Source organism: Heterodontus francisci, chromosome 4, assembly GCF_036365525.1.
Source record: "Heterodontus francisci isolate sHetFra1 chromosome 4, sHetFra1.hap1, whole genome shotgun sequence".
Lineage (NCBI taxonomy): Eukaryota > Metazoa > Chordata > Chondrichthyes > Heterodontiformes > Heterodontidae > Heterodontus > Heterodontus francisci.
Genome location: NC_090374.1, coordinates 21,987,835 through 22,002,015, shown reverse-complemented (window position 1 = coordinate 22,002,015; position 14,181 = coordinate 21,987,835). Strand labels below are relative to the sequence as shown.

The following is a 14,181-nucleotide window of genomic DNA, read 5'->3' as shown; positions in this document are numbered from 1 at the left end:
TGTGGTCTCCTCTACATTGGGGAGACCAAGCGCAGACTTGGTGACCGCTTTGCGGAACACCTCCGCTCAGTCCGCAAGCAGAACCCTGAGCTTCTAGTTGCTTACCATTTCAACACTCCCCCCTGCTCTCATGCTCACATCTCTTTCCTGGGATTGCTGCAGTGTTCCAGTGAACATCAACGCAAGCTCGAGAAACAGCATCTCATCTACCGATTAGGCACACTACAGCCTACCGGACTGAACATTGAGTTCAATAATTTCAGAGCATGACAGCCCCCCATTTTACTTTCATTTTTAGTTATTTTTCTTTTTTTCTTTTTACATTTTTTACAATCTTCTTTTTTTGCATTTATTTCATTTCATCTTAGTTTGTTCAGTTTGCTTACCCACTGTTTTTTTTCATGTTTGCACTTGCTGCTGTTCAATATTCAGTCCGTTAACACCTTTTCTGTACTAACGCTTTGTCTTTCAACACACCATTAACATATTGTTTGCCTTTGCTCCATGACCTTTTGGTCAGCTATGTGGCCTTGTCCTGCTGAGTGGTTCCAGCATTTCTTGTTTTTACTACCTATTCTTGGTATCATGCTAATGAATCTCTGAGGCAATCTTTTCAGACTCCAATACCATTCCTATAATGGGAAGTCGCCAACAATGCTTCAACTGCAGCCTATTCAATGTCTCTTAAGTTTAAAGTAATTTCCTTGCCATTATAGTCAACAGCCCAAATAAAATGAAACCATTTCCCTCTTTTGAGGCCTTTTCCACTTACATTCCCACCTTTAAAGATCAATGCATCATTGCTTGCATTACAACAGTGACTACACTTGAAAAGTACTCCATTGGCTGTGAAGTGCTTTAAAACATTCTGAGGTTGCGAAAGGTGCGACAGAAGTGCAAATTCTTTCTTTGTATCTACACCCCTAGATCGCTCTGTTGCATGACTCAATATTGTTCATTAGTAATTGGTGACCAGCCACAGTTGTGGCTACAGTGATACCATTTCATCCACATGCAATAATCTTATTCAAAAACATCTTACTTACAATCACACAATACTGATAAATGTACTTCACATGTATATTTGCTTAACAAATATCGACCACTATTCAGTCATCAAAGAAGTAAAGCGCATGCAATGATCAAAAATACACTCACTCGGCTTTTTGTCTTACCAGTTCACTAACAAACACGCAAAAAGGTGAAGTACACCTGCATTCACTGTGCCATTATGTGTTGAGATCATCTGTCCAATAAGTGTCTATTACTCATTTTAAATTTACTAATCAGAATTGCAATTAGCCAAATATGATTCATAGATAACAATGTTTGAGGGTATATTTATCTTCCTTACATTTTTAGGCAAAAGTATGTAAGATACATCACTGCACACTGGATTTCGATGTTACAGGACAGTTTACATTTTATCCTGCTCCTGCCTTTTTGAATTTCCACATCAAAGTCAGATCATTTGCTCATTCGTCTGTCGGTACAAAAGCTTCAGCAAAATACTTGTCTCTCTCTAAATTGTCAGTGGGTCAAGAGATTAAGATATGGTGGGCCCATTCAATGGTTACGTTGACCACAAGTGCAGCAATTCTGAGTGGAATCTCCAATGCTAAAAATTTTAAAAGATCCTCTGTCAGAGCATCGTCAGGCAAAGCTGCCCAATTGAGCATTCGGCTTCAAGATCACAAAGTCACCACTGTCCTCAAAAATTATAGAAATTCTAATGACTTTAAAGATGTCAAAATTTCAAAGGAAAAATAATACTGTTTTTAACCCTGGCCTCATAGCTAAAAATCAGACACTCAGATTAATTACTGAATCTAAAGAGCGGTTATAGATTGTGCTCAAAACTGGACCCAGAAGCAAATTTAGAAAGACTATGCTTAGAAATGAATTTTCTCAGAAGCCAAATTTAAAAAGTGGCCATCATGCTCACTAAGCATTTTAAATGAGGTCTTTAAAAAACACAGCTAAGTTGCCGAAATCTACAGAATTCGCATCTATGTTGTAGATGCTCTACGAAAGACAGGTTCAAAAACTTATCAGTGTTGGCACTTCAACAAAATATGTGGCTGAGTGAATAAATGCACCAATGATCACCGTGTTTTACACTGTTTTGAACAGTTTGAACAGAGGTGCTACAAATGGCTTCTTATCCTTGGTTATGGAAGTTCAGGAAAATAAAGCCAAGTTTTCCTCCCTATTGAGTGACCTCTGTCAAAAAGTGCATGCAAGTGGACATTAAATGAAGAGAAAAAAAGGCTTGCATTTATACAGCATTTCATCATGTCTCAGAAAGATTTCAAATTGATTCAATTTCAATGGATTATATTTGAAACGCAGTAACTTGTTTTGAGATCAGGTTCAGCTGCAATTTCATCCCCTGCATAAATAACTGATAACCTGACAACATTCATAACCCAGACTCAAGTATTTAGAGTGGACCCTAGGCTAAGGCACTAAAGGGCCTCCAATGCTCTTGAAACTCAATCACAACACAAGTCATCTCATACAGGATTAGGACCCATGGTCAGTTTTTTTTTTAAAGTTCAAGAGCACTGAAGGTTGTACTGGCCTTGTCACTCAGCGTAAGCCAAGGACTGAATGCAGAATCACTCTGGTGGATCCGGAAGGCAGAGAACTCCGTGGATAGCATGTTTAGGGAGGTAGTCACACCGCAGGTTAAGAATGTGCAGGGAGAGAGGGAATGGGTGAAAGCTAGGCAGTCTAAGAGAACGAAGCAAGCAGTGCAGCAGACTGAGTCGATCTCACTTGCGGACCAGTTTTCTATTTTGGATACTGGTGAGGGCGATCAGAGGAGTGCAGCAAAAGCCAAGTCCGTGGCACCACGGGTGGCTCAGCTGCACAGGCAGGGGGTGGCACAGTGGCGCAGTGGTTAGCACCGCAGCCTCACAGCTCCAGGGACCCGGGTTCGATTCCGGGTACTGCCTGTGTGGAGTTTGCAAGTTCTCCCTGTGTCTGCGTGGGTTTTCTCCGGGTGCTCCGGTTTCCTCCCACAAGCCAAAAGACTTGCAGATTGATAGGTAAATTGGCCATTATAAATTGTCACTAGTATAGGTAGGTGGTAGGGAAAATATAGGGACAGGTGGGGATGTTTGGTAGGAATATGGGATTAGTGTAGGATTAGTATAAATGGGTGGCTGATGTTCGGCACAGACTCGGTGGGCCGAAGGGCCTGTTTCAGTGCTGTATCTCTAAAAAAAAGAGTGGAAAGGCAGTAGTGATAGGGGATTTGTTAGTTAGAGGAGCAGACAGGCATTTCTGAGGCTGCAGGCATGACACCAGGGTCAAGGATGTCACAGTGCAGCTGCAGGACATTCTTCTGGGGAGGGTGAACAGCCAGAGGTCATGGTCCACATTGGTACCAACGACATAGGTTAAGAAGAGGGATGAGGTCATGAGCCCAGGCTAATGCTCTGGGGACATGGGTTCGAATCCCACCACGACAGATGGTGAAATTGGAATTCAATTAATAAAAAAAAATGGAATTAAAAAGCTAGTCTAATGGTTACCATGAAACCATTGTCAATTGTTGTAAAAACCCATCCAGTTCACTAATGTCCTTTGGGGAAGGAAATCTGCCATGCTTACCTAGTCTAGCCTATATGTGACTTCAGACCCACAGCAATGCGGTTCACTCTTAAAAAATGCCCTCTGAAATGGCCCAGCAAGCCACTCCTGTTCGAGGGCAATTAGGGATGGGCAATAAATGCTAGCCTAGCCAGTGACAGCCACACCCCACAGGAAACTAATTTTTTAAAGAAGCAGAATTTAAGGAGTTAGGAAAGAAATTAAAAAGCAGGACCTCAAAAGCAGTAATCTCAGGATTACTTCCAGTGCACCAGCTATGTGGTTGAGTCTTAACTGCCCTCTGAAATGGCCTAGCAAGCCACTCAGGTCAAGGGCAATTAGGAATGGGCAACAAGTGCTGGCATTGCCAGCAACGCCCACAAGAAAATAATTTTTTAAAAAGTATCAATAAAGAGGTAGTACTCAAAAAACTAATTGGATTTAAAGTCGATAAAACACCTAGACAAGATGAGCTACATCCCAGAGTATTGAAGGAGGTGGCTATAGAGATAGTGGATGCATTGGTGGTTATCCTTGAAAATTCTATATATTCTGGACGGACTTCTACAGACTGAAAAGTAGCAAATGTAACCCCACTATTTAAGAAGGGAGCAAGAGAGAAAGGGAGAACTACAGATCTATTAGTTTGACATCAGTAGTAGGGAAAATGTTAGAATCTATTATAAAAGGATGAGATAACTGGACACTTAGAAAATTATATGATTGGGCCAAGTCAACATGGATTTGTGAAAGGGAAATCATGTTTGACAAACCTGTTGAAGTTTTTTGAGGATGATTCTATGTTACTTGCAGCATAGATAAAGGAGAACCAATGGATGTGATGTATTTGGATTTTCAGAAGGCTTTTGATTAGGTCCCATACAATAGGTTAGTAAACAAAATTAGAGCACACATGGGATTGGGGGCAATCTACTGCAATGGATTGAGAATTGGTTAGGAACATAGGAAATAGAGAAGTATTAGGCCATTCGGCCCGTTGAGCCTGCTCCGCCATTCAAACAGATCATGTCTGATCATCTACCACTAGTTTAGTTTTAGTTTAGAAATACAGCACTGAAACAGGCCCTTCGGCCCACCGTGTCTGTGCCGACCATCAACCGCCCATTTATACTAATCCTACACTAATCTCATATTCCTACCACATCCCCACCTATCCCTATATTTCCCTACCACCTACCTATACTAGGGGCAATTTCTAATGGCCAATTTACCTATCAACCTGCAAGTCTTTTGGCGTGTGGGAGGAAACCGGAGCACCCGGAGGAAACCCACGCAGACACAGGGAGAACTTGCAAACTCCACATTGGCAGTACCTGGAATTGACCCGGGTCGCTGGAGCTGTGAGGCTGCGGTGCTAACCACTGCGCCACTGTGCCGACCTAAATGGCACTACGCCATTTTCCCTTAATGTCATTAGTATCCAGAAATCTATTGATTTCTATCTTGAACATGTTCAAACCATTGAGCTTCCACAACCCTCTCGGGTAGAGACTTCCAAAGATTCACCATCCTCTGAATAAAGAAATTCCTCCTCATCTCAGTCCTAAATGGCCTGCCCTTACTCTGAAACGGTGTCCCATGGTTCTAGACTCACCAGCCAGAGGAAACATCCCATCGATATCTACCCTATCACACCCTGTAGGAATTTTCTAAGTTTGATTGAGATCTACAGAATACAGGCCCAGTTTCTGCAATCTCTCCTCATAAAACAATCCCGCCTAGGTCGATGCCAGGTGGTCTGTCCGGTTTCATTCCTTTTATTAGACCTTGTAGCAGTCTGATTCAACTGAGTGGCTTGCTGGGCCACTTCCGAGGGCATTTAAGAGTCAGGCACATGGCTGTGGATCTGGAGTCACACGTAGGCCAGACCAGGTAAGGACGGCAGATTTCCGTCCCTAAAGGACATCAGTGAACCAGATGGGTTTTTACAACAATCGACAATAATTTCATGGTCACCACTAGACTAGCTTTTAATTCCAGATTTATTAATTGAATTCAAATTCCCCCATCTACCATGGTGGGATTCGAACCCATGACCCACACAGCATTAGCCTGGGGCTCTAGGTTACTAGTCTACCACTACCACTGCACCACTGCCTCCCCAGGTCTTGTAAGGAAGACTGCAATATTCAGGAGTGTACAAAGGTAGAAACTGATTTAGGCCAGTTACCAAATTTTCCCCTCATTTTCTCCCCATTTTTGATCTTAAAGATATAACCTGGAATAATATCCAGTAAAACCTAGGATTTAAACTCAGCAAAACTGTCTTTAATGAACGTGCAAATGATTAGTACTACCATTACTACTGCACGCAGACATATCGCACAAGTCATCTGAGGTGCTTTAAAAGGAAAGAACTTGCAAGTATACAGCACCTTGCACAACTTCAGGTTGTCCCAAAGCACTTTACAGCTAATGAAGTACTTTTTGAAGTGTAGTCACTGTTGCCGTGCAGGGAAACACAGCAGTCAATTTGCACATAACAAAGTCTCACACACAGCAATCAGCTAATCTGTTTTAGTGATGTTGACTGAGGGATAAATATTGGCCAGGACACAAGGGAGTTATCCCCTCTCTTCTTTGAAATAGCGCCATGGGATTTTTTTTACATTCAGCTGAAAGGTCTCATGTGAAAGATGGTGCCTCCGTCAGCGCAGTGCTCCCTCAATACCGCATTGAATTGTCAAGCCTCTGGAATGGGACATGAACCTCTTCTCACTCAGAGACTGACTCTTGATATAAGGCAGAATATTCTGTTTCTTAAGTAGAAGCCAAGCCACTGAACATTTTTTTAAAATTGATAGGCAGCTCTGTTAAGGCTTCTGAGACATTTTAAAAATCATTTGTTCCATTACATCTACAAAGAATTTATAAGGTAATTCTAAGCATTCATAGAGACAGGCCAGAGCAGTCATAATCTCAGTTTTTCACTTAACTTGTTTCAATTCATAGCAGGCAAATCACATTCACAGGAACATACTACATGCAGCGATTTATTTATTTTTAATAGTTATACTACAATCCCAAGTCAAGTTCTGAGCAGGCAGTGTCGTTGCTCTGCATCTATTTCGAGCAACAGTCGAAGTCAGCCATTGTTTATTTATTTGCAGCACCATATCAAACTTCCACTGTCTCTGGGAGATCTCTTGCAAACTTTTTTCCAAATTGTTTGAATGTAAACTTGCACGCCTCTCTCACCAGTTGCAACAATAAAACCTCTGACTATGAGAAAAACTGATGGAAGTGTGCTCAGATACAGGACAGATCAACTAAGAGTGGTGGTAATTATACGAATTAGGAGCAGAAGTAGGCCATTCAGCCCTATGAGCCTGCTCCGCCATTTAATAAGATCGTGGCTAATCTTTGTTTCTCGAATTACACACTCCCATCTACCCCCCCATAACCTTTGATTCCCTCGCCTATCAAGAATCTATCTACCTCCGCCTTAAAAATATTCCATTTCCCTGCCTCCACCACCTTCTGAGGCAAAGAGTTCCAAAGTCACACAACCCTCAGACCCCTAATTTTAAAACAGTGCCCCCTAGTTCTGGACTCACCCACAAGAGGAAACATCCTTTCCACATCCACCTTGTCAAGACCATTCAGGATCTTATATACTTCAATCAAGTCTCCCCTCACTCTTCTAATTTCCAGTGAAAACAAGCCCGGTACTTTCGGAGTAACTTATTCAAAAAGTTCAACACATTTAATGCACATTTTAACCAACCAATTTGCGATAATTGTTAGATTATAGTATTATAGAAGATTGCTAGATGAGACCCAAGACAAAAAAGAAACCATAATGGTAATGCAAGGCTAGGTACTGTTTACACAGGTGCAATGGCAGACCGGGTAAGAAGACAAGAAATGGGAGCAGTACACTATACTCACCTGTAGAAACATCACCATCCAGCAAGTTGTCATCCTCAGATCCTGTGAAGTCCATGATGACTCCCACTCCATCTAGCAATTCCTCATCGCTACTCGCACTAGTTATACTGTTGTAACTGTTTCGGTAATATCCTCTAGAAAACAATTGTTCTGACTCCATTTAGCACCTTGGTGATCTGAAAAGGGGAGAAATATACAGTTATACTTATCATTTTGAAGCATATATCAACTTTGAACTGTCTGAAATTCCAAGCACTGACTCAACTTATTCCATTGTATTTTAGAAGTACGATAACCATGCAGCTGTTTCAAAAGGAACAGTACTGGCAAATGCTGAATTAGTTTGGAATTGACACATTTCATGTGAGCATTTAAACAAGATGAGGAGAATAACGAGAGGCTTTTCGTGTCGTGGTTATGTTACTGAAAAACTCTCATTGCTGGCAGCAGGTGGTGCTCTGCTGAAGTTAACTTGAAGGCACATGACAGGAGCAGAGAAAAAAGAAGCTCCAATTTGTAGCAGGTAGCTATAATTGAGTCAAGAACATTTGATTCTGCTCGTGAGCAACAGGAATTGTATGTGCCCTTCTGGGAGAAAATTGGGGATGAGTGGCAAAGCAAAGCAGCAAACAAACGGAGGCAACACAAATCCTGTCTCAAGTGCACAACATTAAAAATACACAATTCTGGCAGGAATTCAATTTCGTCCTCCCACAACACATCATCAATGAGTGCTCCCTGTTCTCCCCATTAGCTGACATTTTTTCTAAAGTAGGCGTTTCACAATTCCATCCTCACCAGTGCATAGTCTCTGCCGTTTTTCTCCCCTCATCACTTAAGCACAATCTAACAAAAAAAAAATTCACATGCATTAATTCCATGAATTTTGTTCAATGTGCATCATGAAAATATGTGCAACTGACATTTTACTCCATATCAGACCTTTAATAACACCCATGTCATTTCTGCCGCAGCTCAAGATCTACGATTTCTGGTGAAATTTAGCGCTCAAGATGACAGTCAGGAATGAAACACGGTCATCTATTCACCAGCGACTAGCATTGAACACTTCCATGCCAGGTACAGCAGATACAAAGTAAAACTCACCCTGCATAGTCAGGCTCAACATCTCGTAAAACCATCCTCATACGATCAACTTTAACTACATACTCAATGATAATTTCTATTTCCCAAACTAGAAATCATTGTGAGCTCTCGAAGAAAGATTGCCAACTTGGTACTTTTGACCAGTTTGTGTTGTGGGCTTAAAATAAGGTCACATTGGGGCGGGCAATAAACAAAGAAATAACTAATGCCTGTAAAAATGGTACGGCAATTATCATGGGGGATTTTAATCTACATGTAGATTGGTCGAACCAGCTCAGTCAGGATAGCCTTGAGGAAGAGTTCGTTGAGTGTATCCGTGATAGTTTTCTTGAACAGTATGTAATGGAACCGACGAGGGAGCAAGCTATCCTAGATCTAGTCCTGTGTAATGACACAGGAATAATTAATGACCTCATAGTTAGGGATCCTCTTGGAAGGAGTGATCACAGTGTGGTTGAATTTAAAATACAGATGGAGAGTGTGAAGATAAAATCCAATACCAGAGTCCTGCGCTTGAACAAGGGGGACTACAATAGAATGAGGGAGGACTTGGCTAAAGTAGACTGGAAACAAAGATTTTATGGTGGGACAGTTGACGAGCAGTGGAGGACTTTCAAAGCAATTTTTCAAAGTGCTCAGCAAAAGTATATTCCAGTGAAAAGGAAGGACTGGAAGAAAAGGGGTAATCTGCCATGGGTGTCTAAGGAAATAAGGGAGGCTATCAAATTGAAAGAGAAGGCATACAAAGTGGCCAAAAACAGCATGAAACTAGAAGATTGGGAAAACTTTAAAGGTCAACAGAGAGCCACAAAAAGGGCTATAAAGAAAAGTAAGATAGAACATGAGAAAAAACTAGCACAGAATATAAAGACAGATAGCAAAAGTTTCTATAAATATATAAAACAAAAAAGAGTGGCTAAAGTAAACGTTGGTCCTTTAGAGCATGAGAAGGGGAATTTAGTTATGGGATATGATGAAACGGCTGAGGCATTGAACAGGTATTTTGTATCGGTCTTCACAGTGGAGGACATTAATAACATGCCAGTAATTGACAAAGAGACGAACGTAGGTGAGGACCTGGAAACAATCATTATTACGGTAGTGTTGGGCAAGCTAATGGAGCTAAGGATTGATAAGTCTCCTGGCCCTGATGGAATGCATCCCAGGGTACTAAAAGAGATGGCGGGAGAAATAGCAGGTGCACTGGCGGTAATGTTCCAAAATTCGCTGGACTCTGGGGTAGTCCCAGCAGATTGGAAAACAGCAGATGTGACGCCACTGTTTAAAAAGGGAGGTAGACAAAAGATGGGGAATTATAGACTGGTTAGCTTAACCTCTGTAGTGGGGAAGATGCTTGAGTCTATTATCAAGGAAGAAATAGCAGGGCATCTCGATAGAAATTGTCCCGTTGGGCAGACGCAGCATGGGTTCATGAAGGGCAGGTCATGCTTGACAAATCTTTTGGAATTCTATGATGACATTACGAGCAAGGTGGACAATGACCCAGTGGATGTGGTGTACCTAGATTTCCAAAAAGCCTTCGACAAGGTGCCGCACAAGAGGCTGCTGCATAAGATAAGGATGCATGGCGTTAGGGGTAAAGTATTAGCATGGATAGAGAATTGGTTGACTAACAGGAAGCAGAGAGTGGAGATAAATGAGTGCTATTCTGGCTGGCAATCAGTCACTAGTGGTGTGCCTCAGGGATCGGTGTTGGGACCGCAATTATTTACAATTTATATAGATTTTCGCCGGGTGCTCCAGTTTCCTCCCACCGCCAAAGACTTGCAGGTGATAGGTAAATTGGCCATTGTAAATTGCCCCTAGTGTAGGTAGGTGGTAGGGAATATGGATTACTGTAGGGTTAGTATAAATGGGTGGTTGTTGGTCGGCACAGACTCGTTGGGCCGAAGGGCCTGTTTCAGTGCTGTATCTCTAAATAAATAAAATAAAAAATAAAATGATTTGGAGTTGGGGACCACGTGTAGGGTGTCAAAGTTTGCAGATGACACTAAGATGAGTGGCAGAGCAAAGTGTGCAGATGACTGTGAAACTTTGCAGAGGAACATAGATACATTGAGTGAGTGGGCAAAGGTCTGGCAGATGGAATACAATGTTAATAAATGTGAAGTCATTCATTTCGGTAGGAGTAACAGTAAAAAGGATTATTACTTGAATGGTAAAAAGTTGCAGCATGCTGCTATGCAGAGGGACCTGGGTGTCCTTGTGCATGAATCGCAGAAGGTTGGTCTGCAGGTACAGCAAGTAATTAGGAAGGCAAATGGAATTTTGTCCTTCATTGCTAAAGGGATTGAGTTTAAAAGCAGAGAGGTTATGTGGCAGCTGTATAGGGTACTGGTGAGGCCGCACCTGGAGTACTGTGTGTAGTTTTGGTCTCCTTACTCGAGAAAGGATGTACTGGCACTGGAGAGGGTGCAGAGGAGGTTCACTAGGTTGATTCCGGAGTTGAGGGGGTTGGCTTATGAGGAGAGACTGAGTAGATTGGGATTATATTCATTGGAATTCAGAAGAATGAGGGGGGATCTTATAGAAACATATAGAATTATGAAGGGAATAGATAAGATACCAGTAGAGAGGATGTTTCCACTGGCAGGTGAAGCTAGGACAAGAGGGCATAGCCTCAAAATTAGAGGGAGCAGATTTAGGACTGAATTAAGAAGGAACTTCTTCACCCAGAGGGTTGTTAATCTATGGAATTCCTTGCCCAGTGAAGTAGTTGACGCTTCTTCAGTAAACGTTTTTAAAGCTAAGGTAGATATCTTTTTGAACAATAAAGGAATTAAGGGATACGGTGAGAGCGCGGGTAAGTGGATCTGAGTCCACGAAAAGATCAGCCATGATCTTATTGAATGGCGGAGCAGGCTCGAGGGGCCGGACGGCCTACTCCTGCTCCTAGTTCTTATGATCTTATGATCCTACACATTTCACGTTCTCAGGGTCCCCTCAGTAACTGAGAACCCTTTGGCCTCCTTGTCTCGAGAGACAGTGGGTAAGCGCCTGGAGGTGGTCAGTGGTTTGTGGAGCAGTGCTTGGAGTGGCTATAAAGGCCAATTCTAGAGTGACAGACTCTTCCACAGGCGCTGCAGATAAAATAAAGTTGGCTCTCTCCTTGCGCTTCTGTCTTTTTTCCTGCCAACTGCTAATTCTCTTCGACTCGCCACTCTTTAGCCCCACCTTTATGGCTGTCCGCCAGCTCTGGCGATCACTGACAACTGACTCCCACGACTTGTGATTAATGTTACAGGACTTCATGTCGCGTTTGCAGACGTCTTTAAAGCGGAGACACGGACAGCCAGTGGGTCTGATACCAGTGACGAGCTCGCTGTACAATGCGTCCTTGGGGATCCTGCCATCTTCCATGCGTCTCACATGGTCAAGACATTTCAAGCATCGCTGGCTCAGTAGGTGTATATGCTGGGGATGTTGGCCGCCTCGAGGACTTCTGTGTTGGAGATACGGTCCTGCCACCTGATGCCAAGGATTCTCCGGAGGCAGCGAAGATGAAATGAGTTGAGACGTCGCTCTTGGCTGACATATGTTGTCCAGGCCTCGCAACCGTAGAGCAAGGTACTGAGGACACAGGCTTGAAACACTCGGACTTTTGTGTTCCGTGTCAGTGCTCCATCATCCCACACCCTCTTGGCCAGTCTGGACAAAGCAGCGGACGCCTTTCCCATGTGCTTGTTGATTTCTGCATCGAGAGACAAGTTGCTGGTGATAGTTGAGCCTAGGTAGGAACCACTCGATATTGATGGATGGAGCATTTCTGACCTCCTGTCCCATGATGTTCGTTTTTTTGAGGCTGATGGTTAGGCCAAATTCGTTGCAGGCAGCCACAATCCTGTCGATCAGTCTCTGCAGACAATCTTCGGTGTGGGATGTTAATGTAGCATCGTCAGCAAAGAAGAGTTCCCTGATGAGGACTTTCCATACTTTGGTCTTCGCTCCAAGAGGGGCAAGGTTGAACAACCTGCCATCTGACCTTGTGTGGAGGAAAATTCCTTCTTCTGAAGACTTGAACGCATCTGACAGCAGCGTAGGTGCGAGAACACAGCCCTGTTTCACGCCACTCAGGATAGGAAAGGGGTCTGATGAGGCACCGCTATGCTGAATTGTGCCTTTCATATTGTCATGGAATGAGGTGATGACACTTAGCAGCTTTGGTGGACATCCGATCTTTGCTTGTAGTCTGAAGAGTCCATGTCTGCTGACGAGATCAAAGGCTTTGGTGAGATCTATGAAAGCATCGTAGGAGGGGCATCTGTTGTTCCCGGCATGTGTCATGTAGTTGGAGAAGGGAGAACAGCATGTCAATGGTGGATCTCTCTGCTCGAAAGCCACACTGTGCCCCTGGGTAGACATACTCAGCCAGTTTCTGGAGTTTAAAACGACTCGAACGAAGACGTTCCCCACTATGCTAAAAAAAGGCACACAATTCACGTTCTCAGGGTCCCCTCAGTAACTGAGAACCAACATATTACTTTTGAAGTGTGGTTACTGTTGTCTTATAAGCCACAGCAACTAACTTGTGCACAGCAAGGTTCCAAAAACTGAAGAGAAAAATTGTCAGTCAGCCAATCCGTTGCGGTGGTGTTTGACAGAAGAGCGTTGGCCAGGACAATGGAAGAGAATCTTGCTTTTCTTTCAATAGCGCCTTTGGATTTTATTTTAGGCTCTGTTTTGCAACTCACCCAAAAAAAAACAGTACCTCTAACATTGCAGCATACAATCAGTACTGAAGGAACACATGGGGGAGGGAATTTTATGGGCCCTGCAACAGCGGCTTTGGTGGCTGGTAGGGTGCTTTAATTAGGCATGATTTGTTTTTTTGGATTTCCGATGGCATTTTTGTAGTGCAATTAAGTCAGCAGCAGGTTTGCAGCAGTCCAGGGTTCCCCCCTGCATGGTGGCAGATCGCAGCTTTGCGTGCATTTCCATGCTATGAATACTTATTACCCGACACTTACGTCTCACCTGGCAGATTAAGTTAACAGCGAACTGTATCCTTGTGCCACGTTCGTTTAAAGGTAGCGTATACCAGTCAGCTTTGTGCATTTGTGTTGGAGGTCTGTGGTTTCATGCCTTGAACTCGTGGCACAAGGAAGCCAACATTGGAGTGGATGTTTGGCTCCAGGCTCAGTACCAGCAAGGGCAATTCTTCTCAGGCGATGGCGGGGAAAAGCATTGGGCTGGGGGGGCGGGGCGCATGGAGGTGCAGGGGAAGGTAGCGGCTGAGGACACAGGGTGAGGTTATCATTTGCATGGAGGAGTAGGAGAGGGTACTCGGGCAGGAGAGAGTGGGGTCTCGGGTCGGTGGAGGAGCAGGCGAGGGAGGAGGGCAGCATTCAGGCTGTGGTGGTGGTTGTTATTGATGCTGAAGCTGGCTGTGGATAGTTGCAGGGGGGTTGATGTGTGCATGACAGGAAACAGATCGTCATGAGGGGCCTAAAGGGAGGGATGAGTGCTGTTTACGTCGGGGTCCTGTCGGGCAAAATCAGGGTAGTGTCTGGCACAGGGAATGGTCACAAGTAAAAAGAGAAT

At 43.5% G+C, this 14,181-nt stretch overlaps 1 protein-coding gene across 4 annotated transcripts in view; it reads right to left on the bottom strand.

The window, feature by feature from the left end:
* The window catches only part of clcn3 (chloride channel 3), a 235,118-nt gene that overhangs the window by 196,678 nt on the left and 24,259 nt on the right, over positions 1-14,181 (bottom strand). For 3 of the 4 annotated variants that reach the window (XM_068029278.1, XM_068029283.1, XM_068029280.1), the window contains exon 2: positions 7,513-7,688. In XM_068029278.1, coding sequence (XP_067885379.1) covers positions 7,513-7,672 — 160 coding nt within the window. In that variant the 5' untranslated portion in view covers positions 7,673-7,688. Of the gene's footprint in view, positions 1-7,512; positions 7,689-8,310; positions 8,359-14,181 lie in introns of all 4 variants that reach the window. The other variant, XM_068029279.1, reaches the window with a different exon arrangement.